Genomic DNA, 16,602 nt, shown 5'->3' on the forward strand with positions numbered 1-16,602 from the left:
GCGAAAGTCACATGATTTCAGTAAACGAGGATTTGTTACGTGATAACTGTTTTGAAAAGTTGAATCGTGCGGATTCACTGAGATCGCCCCACCTTTGAACAAGTGTCTATGCTTTTAACTTTCTGCCTGACCTCTGATCAGCTTTATACATTTGTAGACATTTTAATGAGTCATTATTATGAGTCATAATTAAAATGAATAATAGTAGTTATTAGTCTCTTATTAGCCTGTTTAGCTGAGCGATCCATGGAACAAACAAAACTAGCACTGAAAATTGATAAAATAACATTATACAGACACTTGATATTAAATCTTATTAGATGATTAGTTAATTGCATTTGATAAATTTTACTTTCAATAAAACATTTGCAATGTGTTTGTAAAAGATGTTTTTATGAATGTTTGGCACGAGTTTGTTGCATTTCCACTGTTCTGACCAGTAGTGTTCAGCAGCGTGTGGAGTTTCAAACGCTTCCAAACAACGAATCATTTTGCGAAGCAATTGGTTAAATTGATTCGAAGCTTCGAAAAGCTTCTTTTCTCCCATCACTATAATTGTCATAATTCATCAAAAATAGATCATAAGCAAATTTGTTTGCGAACTGCTCTGAAACCGCGAGCCCGTAGAACGAGCGCTCAATTAAATCATAACCTTCTGAAGTTTAATAATCACAAGTCACATCGTGATTCCTGTTTTTCTGTTCCCAAATTTAAGACCTCTTGAAATGATAATTAAGACTTTTCGTATACCACTTAAGATATTTAAGACTTTTTATGGTCTTAAATTTGATACAACTAATTTATGGACCCGAGGGGACCCTGACAATTTTTCAAAAATGATTATCAGAATGAATATGTACCTGTGTGGGCTGAAGCCAGCACCTGTAGCAGGACGGGGGTGCTTTCCTGGACAACACTGAGCTGAGACGACACAGAAGCTACCGCCGTCACACACCGCAGACGTACAGCTGCGTTAGACTCTGTAGAGGAAATTAGTCCCAGATTATCTGGTAAACTGCAGTGTGTGTGTGTGTGTGTGTGTGTGTGTGTGTGTGTACACTTGGTCTCACCTGATAGGATCTCTTCCTTGAGCCGAGGAATCATCCTGGAGATGAAGGCTTTGGGATGCAGATGAGCCAGAGAGCCTGAACACTCCACTACAGCCAAACTGAGAGACAGAAATGTCAGTGTGGGAAAAGCTCTCAAGGAATAATTCAGATAAAGATGTAAACACATTAAAGACATCCTTCCTCTCCTATGATGTCCCGTGTGCGATAACTACCTCACTTGAGTATCTTCTTCCTCCAGAATGAGTCTGGTCAAATGATCAACAGCTTTCTCAACATCTGTCTGAGCCAACAAGCCTGTGAGGAGCAAAACACGAGTGACGTAACACACACCATGAGCATGTCATCCTTTGACCGCCCACAGTTATTCAGTCTTCAGAAACTAAATAAATAAATAAACCTTATACAACAAGTTAATTTTCTATTCATGAAATGCATATTAAATACAATTAATATAAAATGTTAACAAAGGCTGCATATTTACCAACTTAATAAAAAATACAATATTGTGAAATATTACAATTTAAATTACAATGTTCTATATTAATATATGTTAAAATGTAATTTATTCCTGGATTTTCAGCATCATTATTCAACTCTACAGTGTCACATGATCCTTCAGAAACTATTCTAATATGCTGCTTTGCTGCTTAATTTGTTTGGGGATTATTATCAATGCTAAAAAAAAAACAGTTGTACTGCTTCATATTTTAATGGAAACCATGATATATTTTTTACCGGATTCTTTGATGAATAAAAAAGTTCAAAGGAACAGCATTTATAAATCTTCATAACATCATAAATGTCTTTACTGTCACTTTATTTCAATTCAATGCATCCTTGCTGAATTAAAGTAGTAACGTCTTTCAGAAATATTGTGTTCACTCACAGGGCTGCTGTCCCAGTGCAGTAAGCACACGTGTGGCTGTAACCTGTAGACCAGCACTAGACTCCGCCAGCGCAGAAAACACCACGCTACACAAAGACTGCTGAAACGCAACCAACACACTCTCCACTGCGTACATGCAGGAGACAGAGGGAGAAATGCATCAACACTGAATATTACACAAACATTTAAAACATTTTATATTAAACTAGCTGAGACTACACCAAGCATGCACGTAAACAAAGCTGTAAAAAGTCTTATGCATAAGATCTAACGGTATCGGTAGACATGTTGCCGGTATTCGGTAATGCGATAAATCGCGGTAATGAATATGCACGATATTGTTATCGCGGGTCACTTCAAAATACCGTGAAAAATAATAGATCCGAATTTAGATTTTCAGAACGCGCATTAGCTTATTTTCCATCAACCGCTTAAAAAACACTGTGTATATTCTGCGCAAAACTTGCGCACTCTGATGTAAACAATCCCCACATGTGTGCTTGCGGTGCAGTGTGAACTCTAGTCTAATGTAAACAATCCTCACATGGAGAAGAAGCATGGCGGAAGGAGGAACGCTGGCGACGATTTATCCCCCTTCTAAGGCTATGTTTACACTGAAACGATCTGAAGAGAAAACGCAAAAGTGGCGTTGCGTTATCACTTTTTATTCTGCGTTTAGACGAGCGTTATGGGGGGGAATCTGGGTGCATATGGTGACGCAAAAGTGTGTGAAATTCGATGTAGTATACAATCCAGGCAGCTAGGTGGCAATGTGAAGCACTGTCATACAACAACACCAAGTCCGTGCGCCTGCGCACAACCTTCCTTCTTCTCTCCCTAGTAGCGCAAAATCAAAACATGGCGAAGCGAACAGCAAAAAGACTCTTGTACGTTTATCAGCTGCTAGGGCAACTTGAAGGTTCAACGTATAGAAATAATCCGACATGTTGGTTGTTATGTTCTTGTCCTGGCGCATGCCTGTGACGTAAACGCGTACACGACGAGAGCCACCGTGAGCAGATTTACGTTTTTACCCTTTAGACGGGAACGCGACGGTGGAGCGTTTTAAGATTTCCACTCTGGAGAGTGGTTTCACTTTTTTTGCGTTTTTAAGCCCCAAAAACGGTTTCGCCGTGTAAACTAAAGGCACATCTGATAAAATATTTTTACGTTTTCACCCGCGAGCATTCTCGTGTAAACAGGGCCTAAAAGTCAGGGCTGCCAAAACTCACGCAATCGACACTTTTTACACGCTCTCATGCCACACATCAATTTTTTCACGCAGAGAAAAATCACGGCGCAAAGAGACACTTACACCGACAGACAAGACAGAGCAGGATACTTTTGATATGAAAAAAATTCTCAGCTCTCACGTTCTGTCCATTTTATTACAAAATTCAGACAATAAATACCGTTTTGGCGCTTGTAAATTTGACGTGACAGATCGTTGTAGCGCCATCATTGCAAGTAAACCGATCATCTGTTACTTTTTATTTAAAGATACAGTACAACTTACCGAAAGGTATATATGTTTCATATATAATATTGATCAATCAGTGTTTTTCAACCACGGAAAGAGGTCAATAAAACTGCAGGAGAACAATATTTTCACAGAACGTTACATTTACCTCAGGAAAGCCATTTAATGACCAGGACGTTAGTTGACTAGAAAAAAATAGCTATAGAGGAGTATTTTGCTAAATATGTGCACCACTATATTACATATTTATTATATTTTTACTTGTGTCATTACATATTTGTTATTATAATGAAAACAGCATTATATTTAATTTGTTATTTATAACCTTTAATAATACCAGCTGATAGGGTTCTCTGTATGTTTACAGCATTATATGAGATCTATTTTTTCTTGAGAAAAACTAACATGTAGGCTATCTACTGTAGCCTACCTAATATATATCCAAATGAGTCAATATTGAAATCAAATCAAGAATAGAACTGAAATCGAGAAAATTGTGTTAAGCAATAATACAAACAGTAGCCTACTAGTCATTGTACCATGTAAACATTGTAACATGTTGTCACTAAACTTAATAAAATTCTGTTTAGTAACCAAATGTTTTGATAATCACAATTACACCTATTGTGATGCAAGTTGTTTTTTACATCCCCCCCCAAATCCATCCGTTTCCCTTGTACAACTAAAATATCGTGACAATACCGTATACCGTGATAAAAGCTCAATTAATTAATCGCAGCATGAAATTTGATACCGGCACATGCCTGGAGGTGAACGTGTTGAGCATGTTATCTGGTCACATACCTCCATCTGCAGGCCGGCTGAGCGGGCTGGGCTGAACGAAGCCCTGCAGAACCTCCAGCAGGGTGCGCCGCTGAGCACACTGTATAAAGATACGCTCAAATGAATTATGCATTACAGCACAGTGTGCTTGTGTAAATACACTGGCTCATTTCTGAATATATATATATGCAGTAGCACTTAGGAGCACATGTTGAGAAAAAAGCCATGTGCAGAGACTATTGCTTTAAGAGACTACCTGTGTCCTGTTATTATACTGCTCCAGGAGGGCCGGTATGACTGCAGCCGACACTATCAGACTCGCTCTGTATGAGGCTCCGGCGGCGGCCTGCAGGAGTTTGGTACTGGGCCACACCAGCTTAAGGTCTGGCTCGCAGAGATGGTGCTGACAGTCTGAGAGGATGAGACACACACAAAGTGAGATGGTAGAACAAGCCTGGGCGGCACTGATACGCGTGTCGAGTCGATAGTTATGAGTCTGATCAGTCTTCTTTGTCTGGATAATTAAAGATGACCTATTATGCTTTTTTACATGTCTTTAGTGTGTAATATTGCTGTTTGAGCATGAAAAAGGCTCCCCAAAGAGAATTATTCTCTATATTAGTGTCAGTGTTTCTGAACTCCCTGAAACGCCTCCATTGTAGTTTTTAGTTTTCTCCTGGGAATGAACACGGCACAATATTCCTCATTTAAATAATTAATACGCAGAATAAAGGGGCGGGGCCTGGTTGAGTTATTTAGTAGTGTGTTGAAATTGGCGGTTATGGTAAGGGGCGGGACATTTCCAAAACACACTTGAAGCGTTTGACCAATCACAACACACTGCTCCAGCCGACCAATCAGAGCACAGTGTGCTTTTCAGAAGGAGGGGCTTCAGAGATAGGAACTAAACAGAGCGTTACTGACAGACTGGGAAGAGACGAGCTGCAACAATGGAGAATATGGGGAAAATAAGGCGTTTTTTGAATACAAGCATGAAAACTTATTATAATAGAGCTTAAAAAATAAATCAAGACTTTGTAAAAGGGCATAATATGGCCTCCTGAACTTGTTAGCCAGGAATAATCATCCAAAGATGTGCTCATTCATAATTTTGCATGCACAGCTATTTTTACTCTTTATGCATAATTCTTGCATTAAACCAACGTACTACTAAGAGAACATCCAGACTTGTTTGAATCCACCATTTGCGGATACCTTTGAGGACGAGGTTTAGAAACAACTGCAGGGAATCCTCCGAGTCTGAACTGAGCACAGAACGGGACAGACTGGACGTCAGCGCACCGAGAGCCGACAGACCGGCCGACTCCACACGCTCACTGGCCGTCTGGAACACCTGCACACAGGACATATACTCAAAGATCATATATACTCAAAGATACAGCAAAGATTTCAAACTGTTTATGCCATGGACACCCAGACATTATGACCCCCCTCCCTGAAATTAAAAAGTCAGCAATATGCGTTCATGTATAAATCCCACTTATCCTGTGAAACAATATATTTTTATCTGGATTACATACGAAAAATTTATTAAACATAATCTGGGAAATACCATCCATCAAGTTGACACTATTACTGAAGGAAATACTAATAAAGTCAAATTATAAAGATTTACAATATACATTTATTTATTATTTAGTAATTCATTACTTAACTTATTATTATCTTTATTAATTTTTACATCCAAAAACCCTAGCTTGAAATTCCCTGCGAAATACAGTGTCCCTGAGTGCTTGTATCCACGAATTGATTGAAGTGGGAAAAAAAAAAAAGTATGTATTCGTAACAGCTATTTTTAGCTACAGCAAAATAGAGAAACTCTTTAATGCATTGTATTGCAAGTAACTCACTTAAGTGGAAGCACCTTTTTTTAACTACTCAGTATTCGGCAGTTGCGCATTCAAGCTTTTCAAGAAATAAATCCATGTTTTTTTTCTCCTGCATATTTTAAGCAACTTGAACCATGTAATGTAAATGCGGCCCTTGTCCAAACCGGCCCTCGACCTGAAATGACTTTACTGGAAGCTTTGGCATTACACAAGTAATTTGAACCTTCAAATCTTGGCATAAAGTGGTGGGAAAAGTGTTGTACAGACCAAACTAATATGAGAAAAGCACCTGTGAGTTCCTGCATTCATTGTTTTATGCCATTGTATCTTACCTCTCTCCGTATTGAGCTCCAAAGGCCCGGAAGGAATTCTGCCAGCTCTTTATGGCTGTATGTCAGACCACAGGCGGCCTAAAACAGAAGAATAGAGTGCAGTTTATTTATAGCACAGTAAACTAAGACATTTTTATAGGTAACACTTTATTTCGATTGTCCACTTAAAACATTCTACTGACTATAAGTAACTTTGCAACTACATGTCTACTAACTCTCATTAGAGTATTAATAGACTGTCTACTTAATATCTGCTAACACTTTATTTTTATGCTCCTCAACAGACATTCTTCTGACTATAAGTAACTTTGTAAGTACAAGTGTAAACTTATTCTACTAGACATACCCATAACTCATCAGTCTACTAATATTCCAATGGCTATTTTCAGCCAAATCATTGTGCTAGCAATGCCAAAGTCATGGATTTGATTCCCAGGCAATGCATGAACTGATTAAATGTATAGCTTGAATGCATACAATGCAAGTTGCTTTGGATAAAAGCATCTGTCAAATGCATAAATGTAAATGAAAGCTTGGTTCTCAAATGGTGGGTCACATTTCTGCTCTGTCATCATGGAAAAAAATAATGCTAAATGCAATATAATAAAACAACAACTAACAATATAATCATGCATAATTCTGTACTAGATTCAAATTGGTTATCTAAATAATAATAGAGAATCTGAAAGTTATTCAAACTAGGCAGACATCTTGAAAATTCAATAAGCAGATGTTTGGTACTGTGTTGGGTCATGATGACCAATGTAAAATCTCAATCCTGAAGCAGAATCAATAATGAAGAATTATAATCCAGTAAGTGCAGAGTCTGTACCAGTGTCTGCAGGGAGTCCACTTTGGCGCTCTGAACATCTGAGTCCAGCTTCTCAATGATCAATGGTAACAGAAACTTTCAAGGAAAGGATACAAAACACAATAAACAAACACACACACACAAGAGTTCCATTCATTGACCTATTTGCATAATTTCCAGTCTATTGATACACACAACCATTGAGTATAATGCTAAACAAAGGCTTATTGAGTTTAGGTCCTACCTCAGCAAACCGAGACGTCCCAGTAAGAACATTTCGTAGAGAAAGAATAAGATCTTCCTGTGTGATCCCGTGAGGATCATTGGGTGGCTGAGAACAGACAGAGGAACAGTTATAGAAATTCAGTTTGACATGACAAGTCATTTGTGCAATTGATAGAATGTACTAGGACTGCAACAGCGAATTGGCTATATGTGTATTAAACCTTTGACAAGTAACTTATGATCACAACGAACATTCAGATCTGTGTTGGCGATTAGCCAGAGATATAGAAGTAAAATAATTGCTGTATTGCTGTAATAATTGCTCAATTGCTGTAAATGAGTTTTTATGAATGAATGGCCTGCTCTAAATGTTGCTCTGGTCTTCAACAACACGCGCGTTTGCACCTCCTGCTGGTGAGGTCGACTAACAGCAGATGGAGATTATGCTCGGTAATCTACTGCTTTTCCTGCAGTTCCTCAACGTTGAATTTACTGTCGAACTTGAAACACTGAATTTGTGGACGTAAATTTGCAAAGCGAAATAAAATGGACCGTAAATTGCCTGTTGAATACTATATGTTGAATTTTTTTAAAGTTTGAATATTTTGGAAGTGAAAGATGAATATGATTGATTGAATTTTTATTAATGAAAATGTGTTTGAAATGTTTTCATTTGAAATATTCACAGCTTAAATATAAAAACCATGCTGAATTTCAGCCCATTAAATGCAAGCCCTAAAAATACAATGCATTAAAACGCAAGCAGGGTTAATGCAATGCCTATTTTTTTCAAGTAGTGCAATTCAACAGGCTTTTTTGTTTAAAAAACATTTGGCACTTTTTACTTCCATACAGAGAGAACAGTTATGTATAGGTCTTTTCAACCACACGGTATCATTATTTCAAATTATTAGTTACAAATATTCAAATTATCACAGAAGCACAGAGATTAAATTTTATAGTTCAGAAAATATTTCACCAAGTTAATAAAATTATAACAGGGAAACATGTTAGATAGAAGTACTTACAGGGCTAAAGTCTATGGGAAAATAACAGGACGTCACTTCAAAGAGTTCCTCTACAAATTTACCTGAAAAAAGAAAAAGAAAAAAGGAGACACTTAAATCATCTGTTGTCAATTGTCAAATAAATATCCACATTTTTTACATCAAATAATATGTTAATATTAATATAATTATATTACAATATTTTAAATGCTTTATTAGATCATACTAACATTTTACTATACATTAATAGCCTTTCTTGTATCTGTAATTGCATTCTGCACTAACCGAGATCGTATCCCCTGTGAATGATGTTCCTGGCCACCTGGAACGCTAGCATGAGGTTACGAGGATCTCGTTCTCCATCTACTGACTGCACAAATCCAAATGTAAAGTCTGCACCCAAACCTTTGAGCTCTGTGGAGCAAGAGAAATTTGAGCACGGTTCAGATAGTTTACACTGGTGCTGTTACAACTCTTATAATAAATACAAACAATGTAAAGCCATTAATATAAAGGGTGAGAAAGACACCTTACCTTCCTCTCTGGACTCCATTAGGCTGATGAGGATGTTGTAAACACATGATCGCTCCGCCAGCATCAAGGACTGGAGAAACAAGTTAGAAAAACAAAACCATGGTTTGTCGCTTTGTCTTTAAAAAGGATTTCCGTCTAGATACTTGTGGCATACGAGCAATGAGGATCGACCAGTGTTCACAACATTGGGATTGATGAACATGTCAATGATCGAAATATGCCAATGATGTAACATCAACTTAACAGATAATACAATTTCAAGTATGACAATCAGTTATGAATTTCTTTACCAATGTTTCCTTAAAAAATTAATAGTCTTTTTTGCTCACCAAGGCTGCATTTATTTGATCAAAAATACAGTAAAAACTGTAATATTTTAAACATTATTTATTCCTGTGATCAAAGCTGAATTTTCAGCATCATTACTCCAGTCTTCAGTGTCACATGATCCTTCAGAAATCATCCTAATATGATGATTTGCTGCTCAAGAAACATTTCTGATTATGATCAATGTTGAAAACAATTGCAGCTTCATATTTTTGTGGAAACTGATTAATTTTTTTTTATCGGATTGTTTGATGAAAAAAGTTCAAAAGAACAAATAGAATCTTTTGTGACATTATAAATGTTTTTACTGGCACTGTCGATCAATTTAACGCTACTTGCTGGATAAAAGTATTAATAAAAATGTTTTTACTGATCCCAATATTTTGAACAATAGTGTAAATATATCATTTTTGTGTCAGGATCAGTGAAAATCTGAACTACTAGCTGAATAGGCCAACTCCATGCGCGTATTTCCTGTTGAGTCGTGACATCTTCTGAGTGGAGTGTATTCATTCATATTAAAATATTCACCTGAACATGAACATCCTGAAAGATGGATCTCAAAATGGACACGGCTGATCCAGGAGGCAGAACTGAGCATTTCGTCTGAAAGAAACCAAATGTGACCGAAAGTGAGAAATATTACGTTGACCATGACTGTGTATAAGAGATCATTAATAACATGCTCGTTTGATTGTAAAAGAACTCCGACTTACCAAAGCCTTGAGTCCCTGAAGAACGTGCGGAGTGATCACATAGTGATCCTTCAGTCTGTTTTCATAGAAAGCTATCAGGACCTCCACTGCAAACAAAACATGTGTGTGAGATGCGTCACAGTCAAAGGTCATTTAGACCACCATGATCAACCCTCTCTACGGACACACTGAAGCACGAGACGCCAGTGGCTAGTTCATTTTTTATTTTACACACCAGACTTTTTTACAATGCAAGAACAAAGCAAATGAAAAAATTCTACATATAATATAATATACATACAATATAAATGTAAAACACTAATAAAGTAAACAGTCTGTAATAAAATAAGAACAAATAGTCAAACTACAAGCATTACCACAAATAAACAACAGAACAAATATGCAAATTAAATAAACGGTGCTTTTCATCTTTATCTGATAGATTAAGTGCAGAAATTGAATAAAGGATTTAAATGTAAAATAACAGCATAGTCTTCACTCTGTATAAATTAAATATAGATAAATCCTTATTCTCGTCTTCTTGCGCTCGAGTGTTTAAATTGGCATGTCTTAAAAATGTGTGCAAATGATCAAACTTTCATGACGACGCAGCACTGCTCTGACAGTTCGGTCAACGAGCCCTACATGTGCTCTCTCTTTCTCTTACGTTGAGTTTGGGTGTGTGAAAGAAAGCGACAGAAGGCGCTCTCAGCCAAGCTATGTTGCGTAAAGCCAGATAATGAAATTATATCTGCGCTAAACTTATTTTTTGCCCCTAATTCAATTACAGACTGCAATCGTACAATTTACTAGCCATTGGCTAATTAAAGACATTTTTAGTCGACTCTTGTGAAATTTGGTTGCATATGCGAGTGATTTACTCACATTGTAGGGGTGCACGGTTCAGAAAATGTCACAATTCGATATCGATTTTTAGGCTCAAGATTCGATTCAAAAACGATTTTCGATTCAAAAACGATTCTCGATTCATAATATGTAAATCTAGTTTACTTTTTCCTATGTGATTGATTGCAGTAGACATACAATTTAAAAGAAAAGAAACAACAAATTAAATGTAGTTTGATATTACTTTGTGTCTTCATACAAAAATAAAACTTTTGCAACTAAAAAGTGCAAAGTGCCAAGCTTTGGCCAGCTTTCAAATACATTTAATTCAAGTTTAAAATAAAACTTAAATAAAAAAATCTTTTACATTTAGCTTTAAAGTGCTGTAATCAGAACAAACAATACTGCTAAATGTGGTTTAACCCTCTGGGGACTAAGCTCTTTTTGGTCCGTTTTCTCTATTTTTACATTTGGGGTTATAAACTATATGTAATGGAGATGGAACACTATGTGTTTAGTATCTATGGATTCAGAAGACCCTAAGCTAACATAGGCATGCATGTAATATGTTTATAAAGGAAGTATGAGTGAAAATGTACAATAAACTAGAGAATTTCAAAAACGGAAATTCGATTTTTGGCATTTATTTCTGAAAGTCACACATCACACAACAATAGTGAACAGTTTTTGAACAAAAAATATATTTGTCAAAGCCTTTGCTTGACAGACATGTGTAATTGTTAAATAAAATGTGTAAAGAACAATGAAAAATGTAACTTTATTTACAAATAGTCCCAGGCGTTTTTCTTAGGAATGCTTAGAATTTTCTAAGCAATGCTTTCTCCTCATCACTCTCCAGTAATTGTCCCAGAGCTTGTTCCACCGTAAATCGTTTACTGCTTGCCATCATAAAAGTGCTAAAACGATAAATAATGCTATAATTGTATTTGTATATATAAATATATTATAATTGTTCTGTCTCTCTCTCATATCTCTGTGCGCTCTCGCTCCATAAAGCCTTGTTTATACTTGACAGTGCGTTATAACCTTCCTCTGATTGGGTAAGAAAAATATTCCTCCATCGGCAATTTTTCCATTGGTTGTTGCTCGTGAATCTGCCAAACAACATCGATTTCATTGGCATTTGACGTGGTGGTATTGCGCAACAAGGAAGTGTGTATATAAGCCGGGTAAGTTTGTTATCACTGTTTTCAGCGGAATCTGAGGAAGACGGCAAAAAAGACCGCACCTCTCTACCATTAATAGTTTTTAAGATAATTACACATTTGTAAAAGTATGCCATTTTGGGCGGTACCGCCCAATCCGTCCCCAGAGGGTTAAGGAGTACTTCAGCTACCTTAACTTTCTTGAGCAATACTTAACTTTCGCTTTGCAAAGCCTGCATATAGCATGATTCCTATCAAGTTCCATCTTTCCCTCGAGGTTATAAAAGCCGAAATGTGCCCAAACTCTCGCCTTCAATGAGGATGGAGCAAGTTGAATAATTCTTTCTGTGTAGGGTGACCAGATTTCTCGGAGTGGAATACGGGACAGATACAGAACGCATGCGTATAGAGGGAATGCACGTGACGTCACCGTTGGCCGGAGTGACAGCGGTTACGCCCACTAAGTGGCAAAAAGACTGAGCGGCAGCATTGGTTTTCAGTGTGAATGCTGCGGAAAAACACACAAAACGCGTCTAAAACGGGAAAGAGCTTTGAGACTGACTGTACAACTAGATTTGACAAGAAATATGAGGAATATTTTTACAGACTACCTAAAGCTACAGAACAGAGAAGCAAATAGATCACTACAATTCATAGAAACAACTGGACTCCAGGCAGCGAAAGGTGGATTTGCAGTTATCCTTTTTGTGTCAATATGCTGAATTTAGTGGTAAAATCATTCTCTATATATTGTATTGTTATATATTGCAGTGACAACTCATCAATCAAATATTTACCACTGTATATTCTGTATAATTTGACATTTTTAAATAAACACTGACAAAAAACTATACAAGTTTTAAGTCTCTAGACGATATGATGATATATATAACATTGATAAGTGATCACCTGGATTTAGACCTGCCTATTTTGTATTTATATAAAGCGTTCACAGGCAAATTTGCTGTATGTATTTCCCTGGTGTCGAAATCAGGCACATATAAATGTCAGGAAACACGATTCCTGGCTGCATGTTAATATCCATGGATCACTGGATCTTTAGTAAGTTGTAAGGAACACTATATTGAGTCCAATCTTTAGTTTAAACTGATAATCGTTTGTTTTACTTGCGTTTTCGCAGTTTTCCCTATTAAATCCAGTCACGCAGCTGCTCTTCTGCCACTCAGTCCGGCTGAGGGGGCGTGTTCCGGCGGGAAAGTGACGTTAATGCATTCCCTCTATTAATGCGTCTTACATGAGCTTCATTAGGCACACTAGCACACACACCCAAGGGCTCTCCCTCTCTGTCATGCGCGCGCTACACGGTTTGAACGTAACATATATATTCACTTAGCCTTTCGGAAACGAAACCTATTATATATATACAAAAATATATATATTAATGATGAAATAAGGGACAAAACATGATTTTTTCAGAATAAGTCGGGACACTAAAATTAGAGTGGAAATACGGGGCTGTCCCGGGAAAAACGGGACGTCTGGTCACCCTATTTCTGTGAGGTTTGCCATTGTTTGCACCGACTCATAGATATAAACACTAGATGTCGCCTTGGGGTTCTAAACATGCGTCAAAACCGCCACCATCTTGGAACAGGGGTCTTGTCATAGGAAGTAGCTAGGTAATGCTGAATTCATGGATGATGCCGGACTTTTGTGCTGCGTATGGATGTTCACACGAACGAAATCTAAAAACCAGACAGCAAGGGATTACATTTCACAAGATTGTGAAATTTTGTAAACTTTTTTAAATTTCTCTGGACTCTATAATAAATACATGTCTGACCGTTGGAACAAACCAAAACAACTAGAAAATCACATTCATGACGATTTATGGTGATTTTATTTCCGTTAGACCTTTTCCTACATTGACGCTGATGAGGGGTTCCCCTGTTTCAAGATGGCGGCTCTATTGACGCATTCGTTCCAATGAACTGCCGTAGCCAAGGCGACATCTAGTGTTTATATCTATGGCACCGACTGACTTCTGCTGCACTTCAGTGTGAATTTGACGCAGCGCCATCTATGGGAATGGCGAGCTAAACTCATTTCAGGACAACAATATACACACCATTACAAAAGGAAAAAATATACATATATATGAATCGATTTTTGGAATTCTATGAATCGATTTTGAATCGGTAAAGCTTGAATCGCGATACAAATGTGAATTGAATTTTTTGCACACCCCTATTAACAATGCAGCGCTGGCAGAATTAATTAAAAGAAAAACAATTGAAAAGGACAGAAATCTTACCCTCCCTCTCAGATAGGCAGCTGTAGCATTCCTGCAGGACTTGAGACAGGAGCTGAACTCCTCTGCCACGCGTATGAGGCTGAGAGCTGGTCAGACTCAACCTGCATGGAGGATATCAAATTAATACAGTGCACAATGGATTTTCAGCTGTCACAATCACCACTGTTGTCTAAAATCTACAGATTAAAATATCAGGCATACATGCAACCCTTAAATAAGCACTAATATTAAGTTACACAGTACTTTTATTACAGTTTGAATACTAGAGAAAGGCAGGAGGAGGGTGACACCACAAACTCAGTTCTGTAAATGTATAAAGTTTACTTTACCCCAATGCTTCAACCAGCTGGAGAATTGTGAATTGTCCGGTCTTGACACCTTAAAAGAGACACAAACTCATGTTTAACCCTGACGTATGAAACAACAGTGTTTTATTGAATCCTTAAACAATTTTTCAAAAATAAGTTTGATATCGTATTTGATAGATCAGGCTTTTATGGCTTATAAAGTGAGAATATGGAGGGGAAAACAGCTCAATTTTATTCAGAGGTCCAAACTGAGCAAAAATATGCAAATTTTTGCAGATGCTGAAATATATGTCCAAAAATTAAGATGAAATTCTGATAGCTTGTAACTTAAATCAATGATATCTTTATAACACAATACTTAATGCAATGCAATACAAAGATGATTGAGAGATGAACAAATAAATGTTTCTCAATCATCATATTTGATACTTGCATGATTTTTCTTAAAATTATGTATGGATATAATCAAATAAACCCTTTAGTCCAGTAAGTGTTCATCTTGAAATATTACTAAAAATATCAAAGTTATTCTTGTCCACGTTATAAAAACCAGTAACACTATTTTAGTGTCCTTGTAACGTTACTTACTATAGGGTTTGGTTTAGGGTTAGTTGCACGTAATTATGCATAATTTACTGTTATTACTATGGTAAGTATGTAACATGTTGTTAATTAATATTACTCAGTAAAGTTACTTAAATATATTACACTGTAACAAAGACACCTTAAAATAAAGTGTAACCTAAAAATCATTAAAGATTTCCACAGCAAAAAGACACAAGCTGAAGGTAGGCGTTTTTACTGTTATTCTAAAAGGCCTTTTACTTGCTAAAAAGTATAAACTGTCAATAAGAAGACATGAGGCATGTACGTTTTGATCATATTGATAATTTAGAAGCCTTACAATTTCACGTATCAGATATGAAAGTGTAGGCTTTAGAGTTAATGTACATAAATACAGTGAAGTAACACAGAGTCCACTGTCAGGTTCACACAGAAGGGCTCCGCTAGCACACTAGCAAGGCAAGCATACAAGCCCTGAATAAAGAGAAAAAACGCCATGGCAACTCCTGGTTTTGGGGTATTATCAAGCAAAAAAGCTGTGGAAATCTAACAAAGGTCTGATCTTTGTGTTCAGCCGCTGCCAGCAGCCACAGTGCGTGTGTGTGATACAGGATGTGGCGGTTAGCACACGGCATTCATACAAGCACAGCATCACACACACGCGGCGTTCGTGTACAGCTTTAATTAAGGGTCAGCGCTTAAAGTGGCAAGAAACAGCAAACACGAGAGAGGCCAATGAATGAACTACCTGAAGCGGTTTCTGTAGCCTTGCTATCAACCTGTCCAGACACGAATTCTTCCACTAAACCCAGGAGCAAACTGTTATCCGCGGCCATCCTGAAGACAAGAGCAGCCAGCCAGCCGCTTCAAACTCACAGTCACCCGCGCATGCGCTCAACCACCGCAGCCACCGCGAAATCTCATTTTTTGCATCGAGTTTCGTCTTCTCATTTTTGAAATTGTTTCAACGTACATTTTAAGAACAGTTATAGAAAAGTAATATATATATATATATATATATATATATATATATATATATATATATATATATATATATATATATATATATGAGGGTTATTCTGGACTTTTGAATGTTATATTTTGCACAATTATTTTTTTTAAGATTAACTTTGTTAAAAAAAAATTTCCGAGAAAAAGGTTTTGGAAATAAGGTAAAATAACGTATTATTTAAAAAAAAACGGTCGTTTATTTTAAAGTCAATCCAAAATGAGAGAGAAAAAGACAATTATAAATAAAAGTAAATGTTCGATGTTCTGTGTGGAAACGTCTTTGCTATAAAAGAAGATTAGCAGATTTTAGAATCTGATTAATTGGAAACATTTTATTATATCACGAGAATACTGTACTCTGAAACACAGATGTGAGACTTTTGTAAAGTTCACTAAGAGCTTTCCTAAACTGGTGGAGATGCCAAACTGTAT

The 16,602-nt window shown here is 36.9% G+C and overlaps 1 protein-coding gene across 1 annotated transcript in view; it reads right to left on the reverse strand.

Annotated features, from left to right (window-relative positions):
- The window catches only part of mms19 (MMS19 homolog, cytosolic iron-sulfur assembly component), a 28,967-nt gene extending 12,908 nt beyond the window's left edge, over positions 1-16,059 (reverse strand). Inside the window, exons 1-18 of the mRNA XM_077224697.1 lie at positions 15,908-16,059; positions 14,617-14,665; positions 14,288-14,388; positions 10,022-10,107; positions 9,837-9,911; positions 8,979-9,048; positions 8,730-8,858; positions 8,466-8,527; positions 7,457-7,543; positions 7,234-7,308; positions 6,402-6,479; positions 5,435-5,573; positions 4,476-4,630; positions 4,241-4,319; positions 1,957-2,082; positions 1,283-1,364; positions 1,071-1,168; positions 861-980 (exon numbers count right to left, since the gene is read on the reverse strand). Coding sequence (XP_077080812.1) covers positions 861-980; positions 1,071-1,168; positions 1,283-1,364; positions 1,957-2,082; positions 4,241-4,319; positions 4,476-4,630; positions 5,435-5,573; positions 6,402-6,479; positions 7,234-7,308; positions 7,457-7,543; positions 8,466-8,527; positions 8,730-8,858; positions 8,979-9,048; positions 9,837-9,911; positions 10,022-10,107; positions 14,288-14,388; positions 14,617-14,665; positions 15,908-15,995 — 1,699 coding nt within the window. The 5' untranslated portion in view covers positions 15,996-16,059. The remainder of the gene's footprint in view (positions 1-860; positions 981-1,070; positions 1,169-1,282; positions 1,365-1,956; positions 2,083-4,240; positions 4,320-4,475; positions 4,631-5,434; positions 5,574-6,401; positions 6,480-7,233; positions 7,309-7,456; positions 7,544-8,465; positions 8,528-8,729; positions 8,859-8,978; positions 9,049-9,836; positions 9,912-10,021; positions 10,108-14,287; positions 14,389-14,616; positions 14,666-15,907) is intronic.
- Positions 16,060-16,602: the final 543 nt, after the last annotated feature.

The sequence above is a fragment of the Siphateles boraxobius genome, unplaced genomic scaffold (genome assembly GCF_051911475.1).
Source record: "Siphateles boraxobius isolate OS27281-9 unplaced genomic scaffold, OSU_SipBor_1 90, whole genome shotgun sequence".
Lineage (NCBI taxonomy): Eukaryota > Metazoa > Chordata > Actinopteri > Cypriniformes > Leuciscidae > Siphateles > Siphateles boraxobius.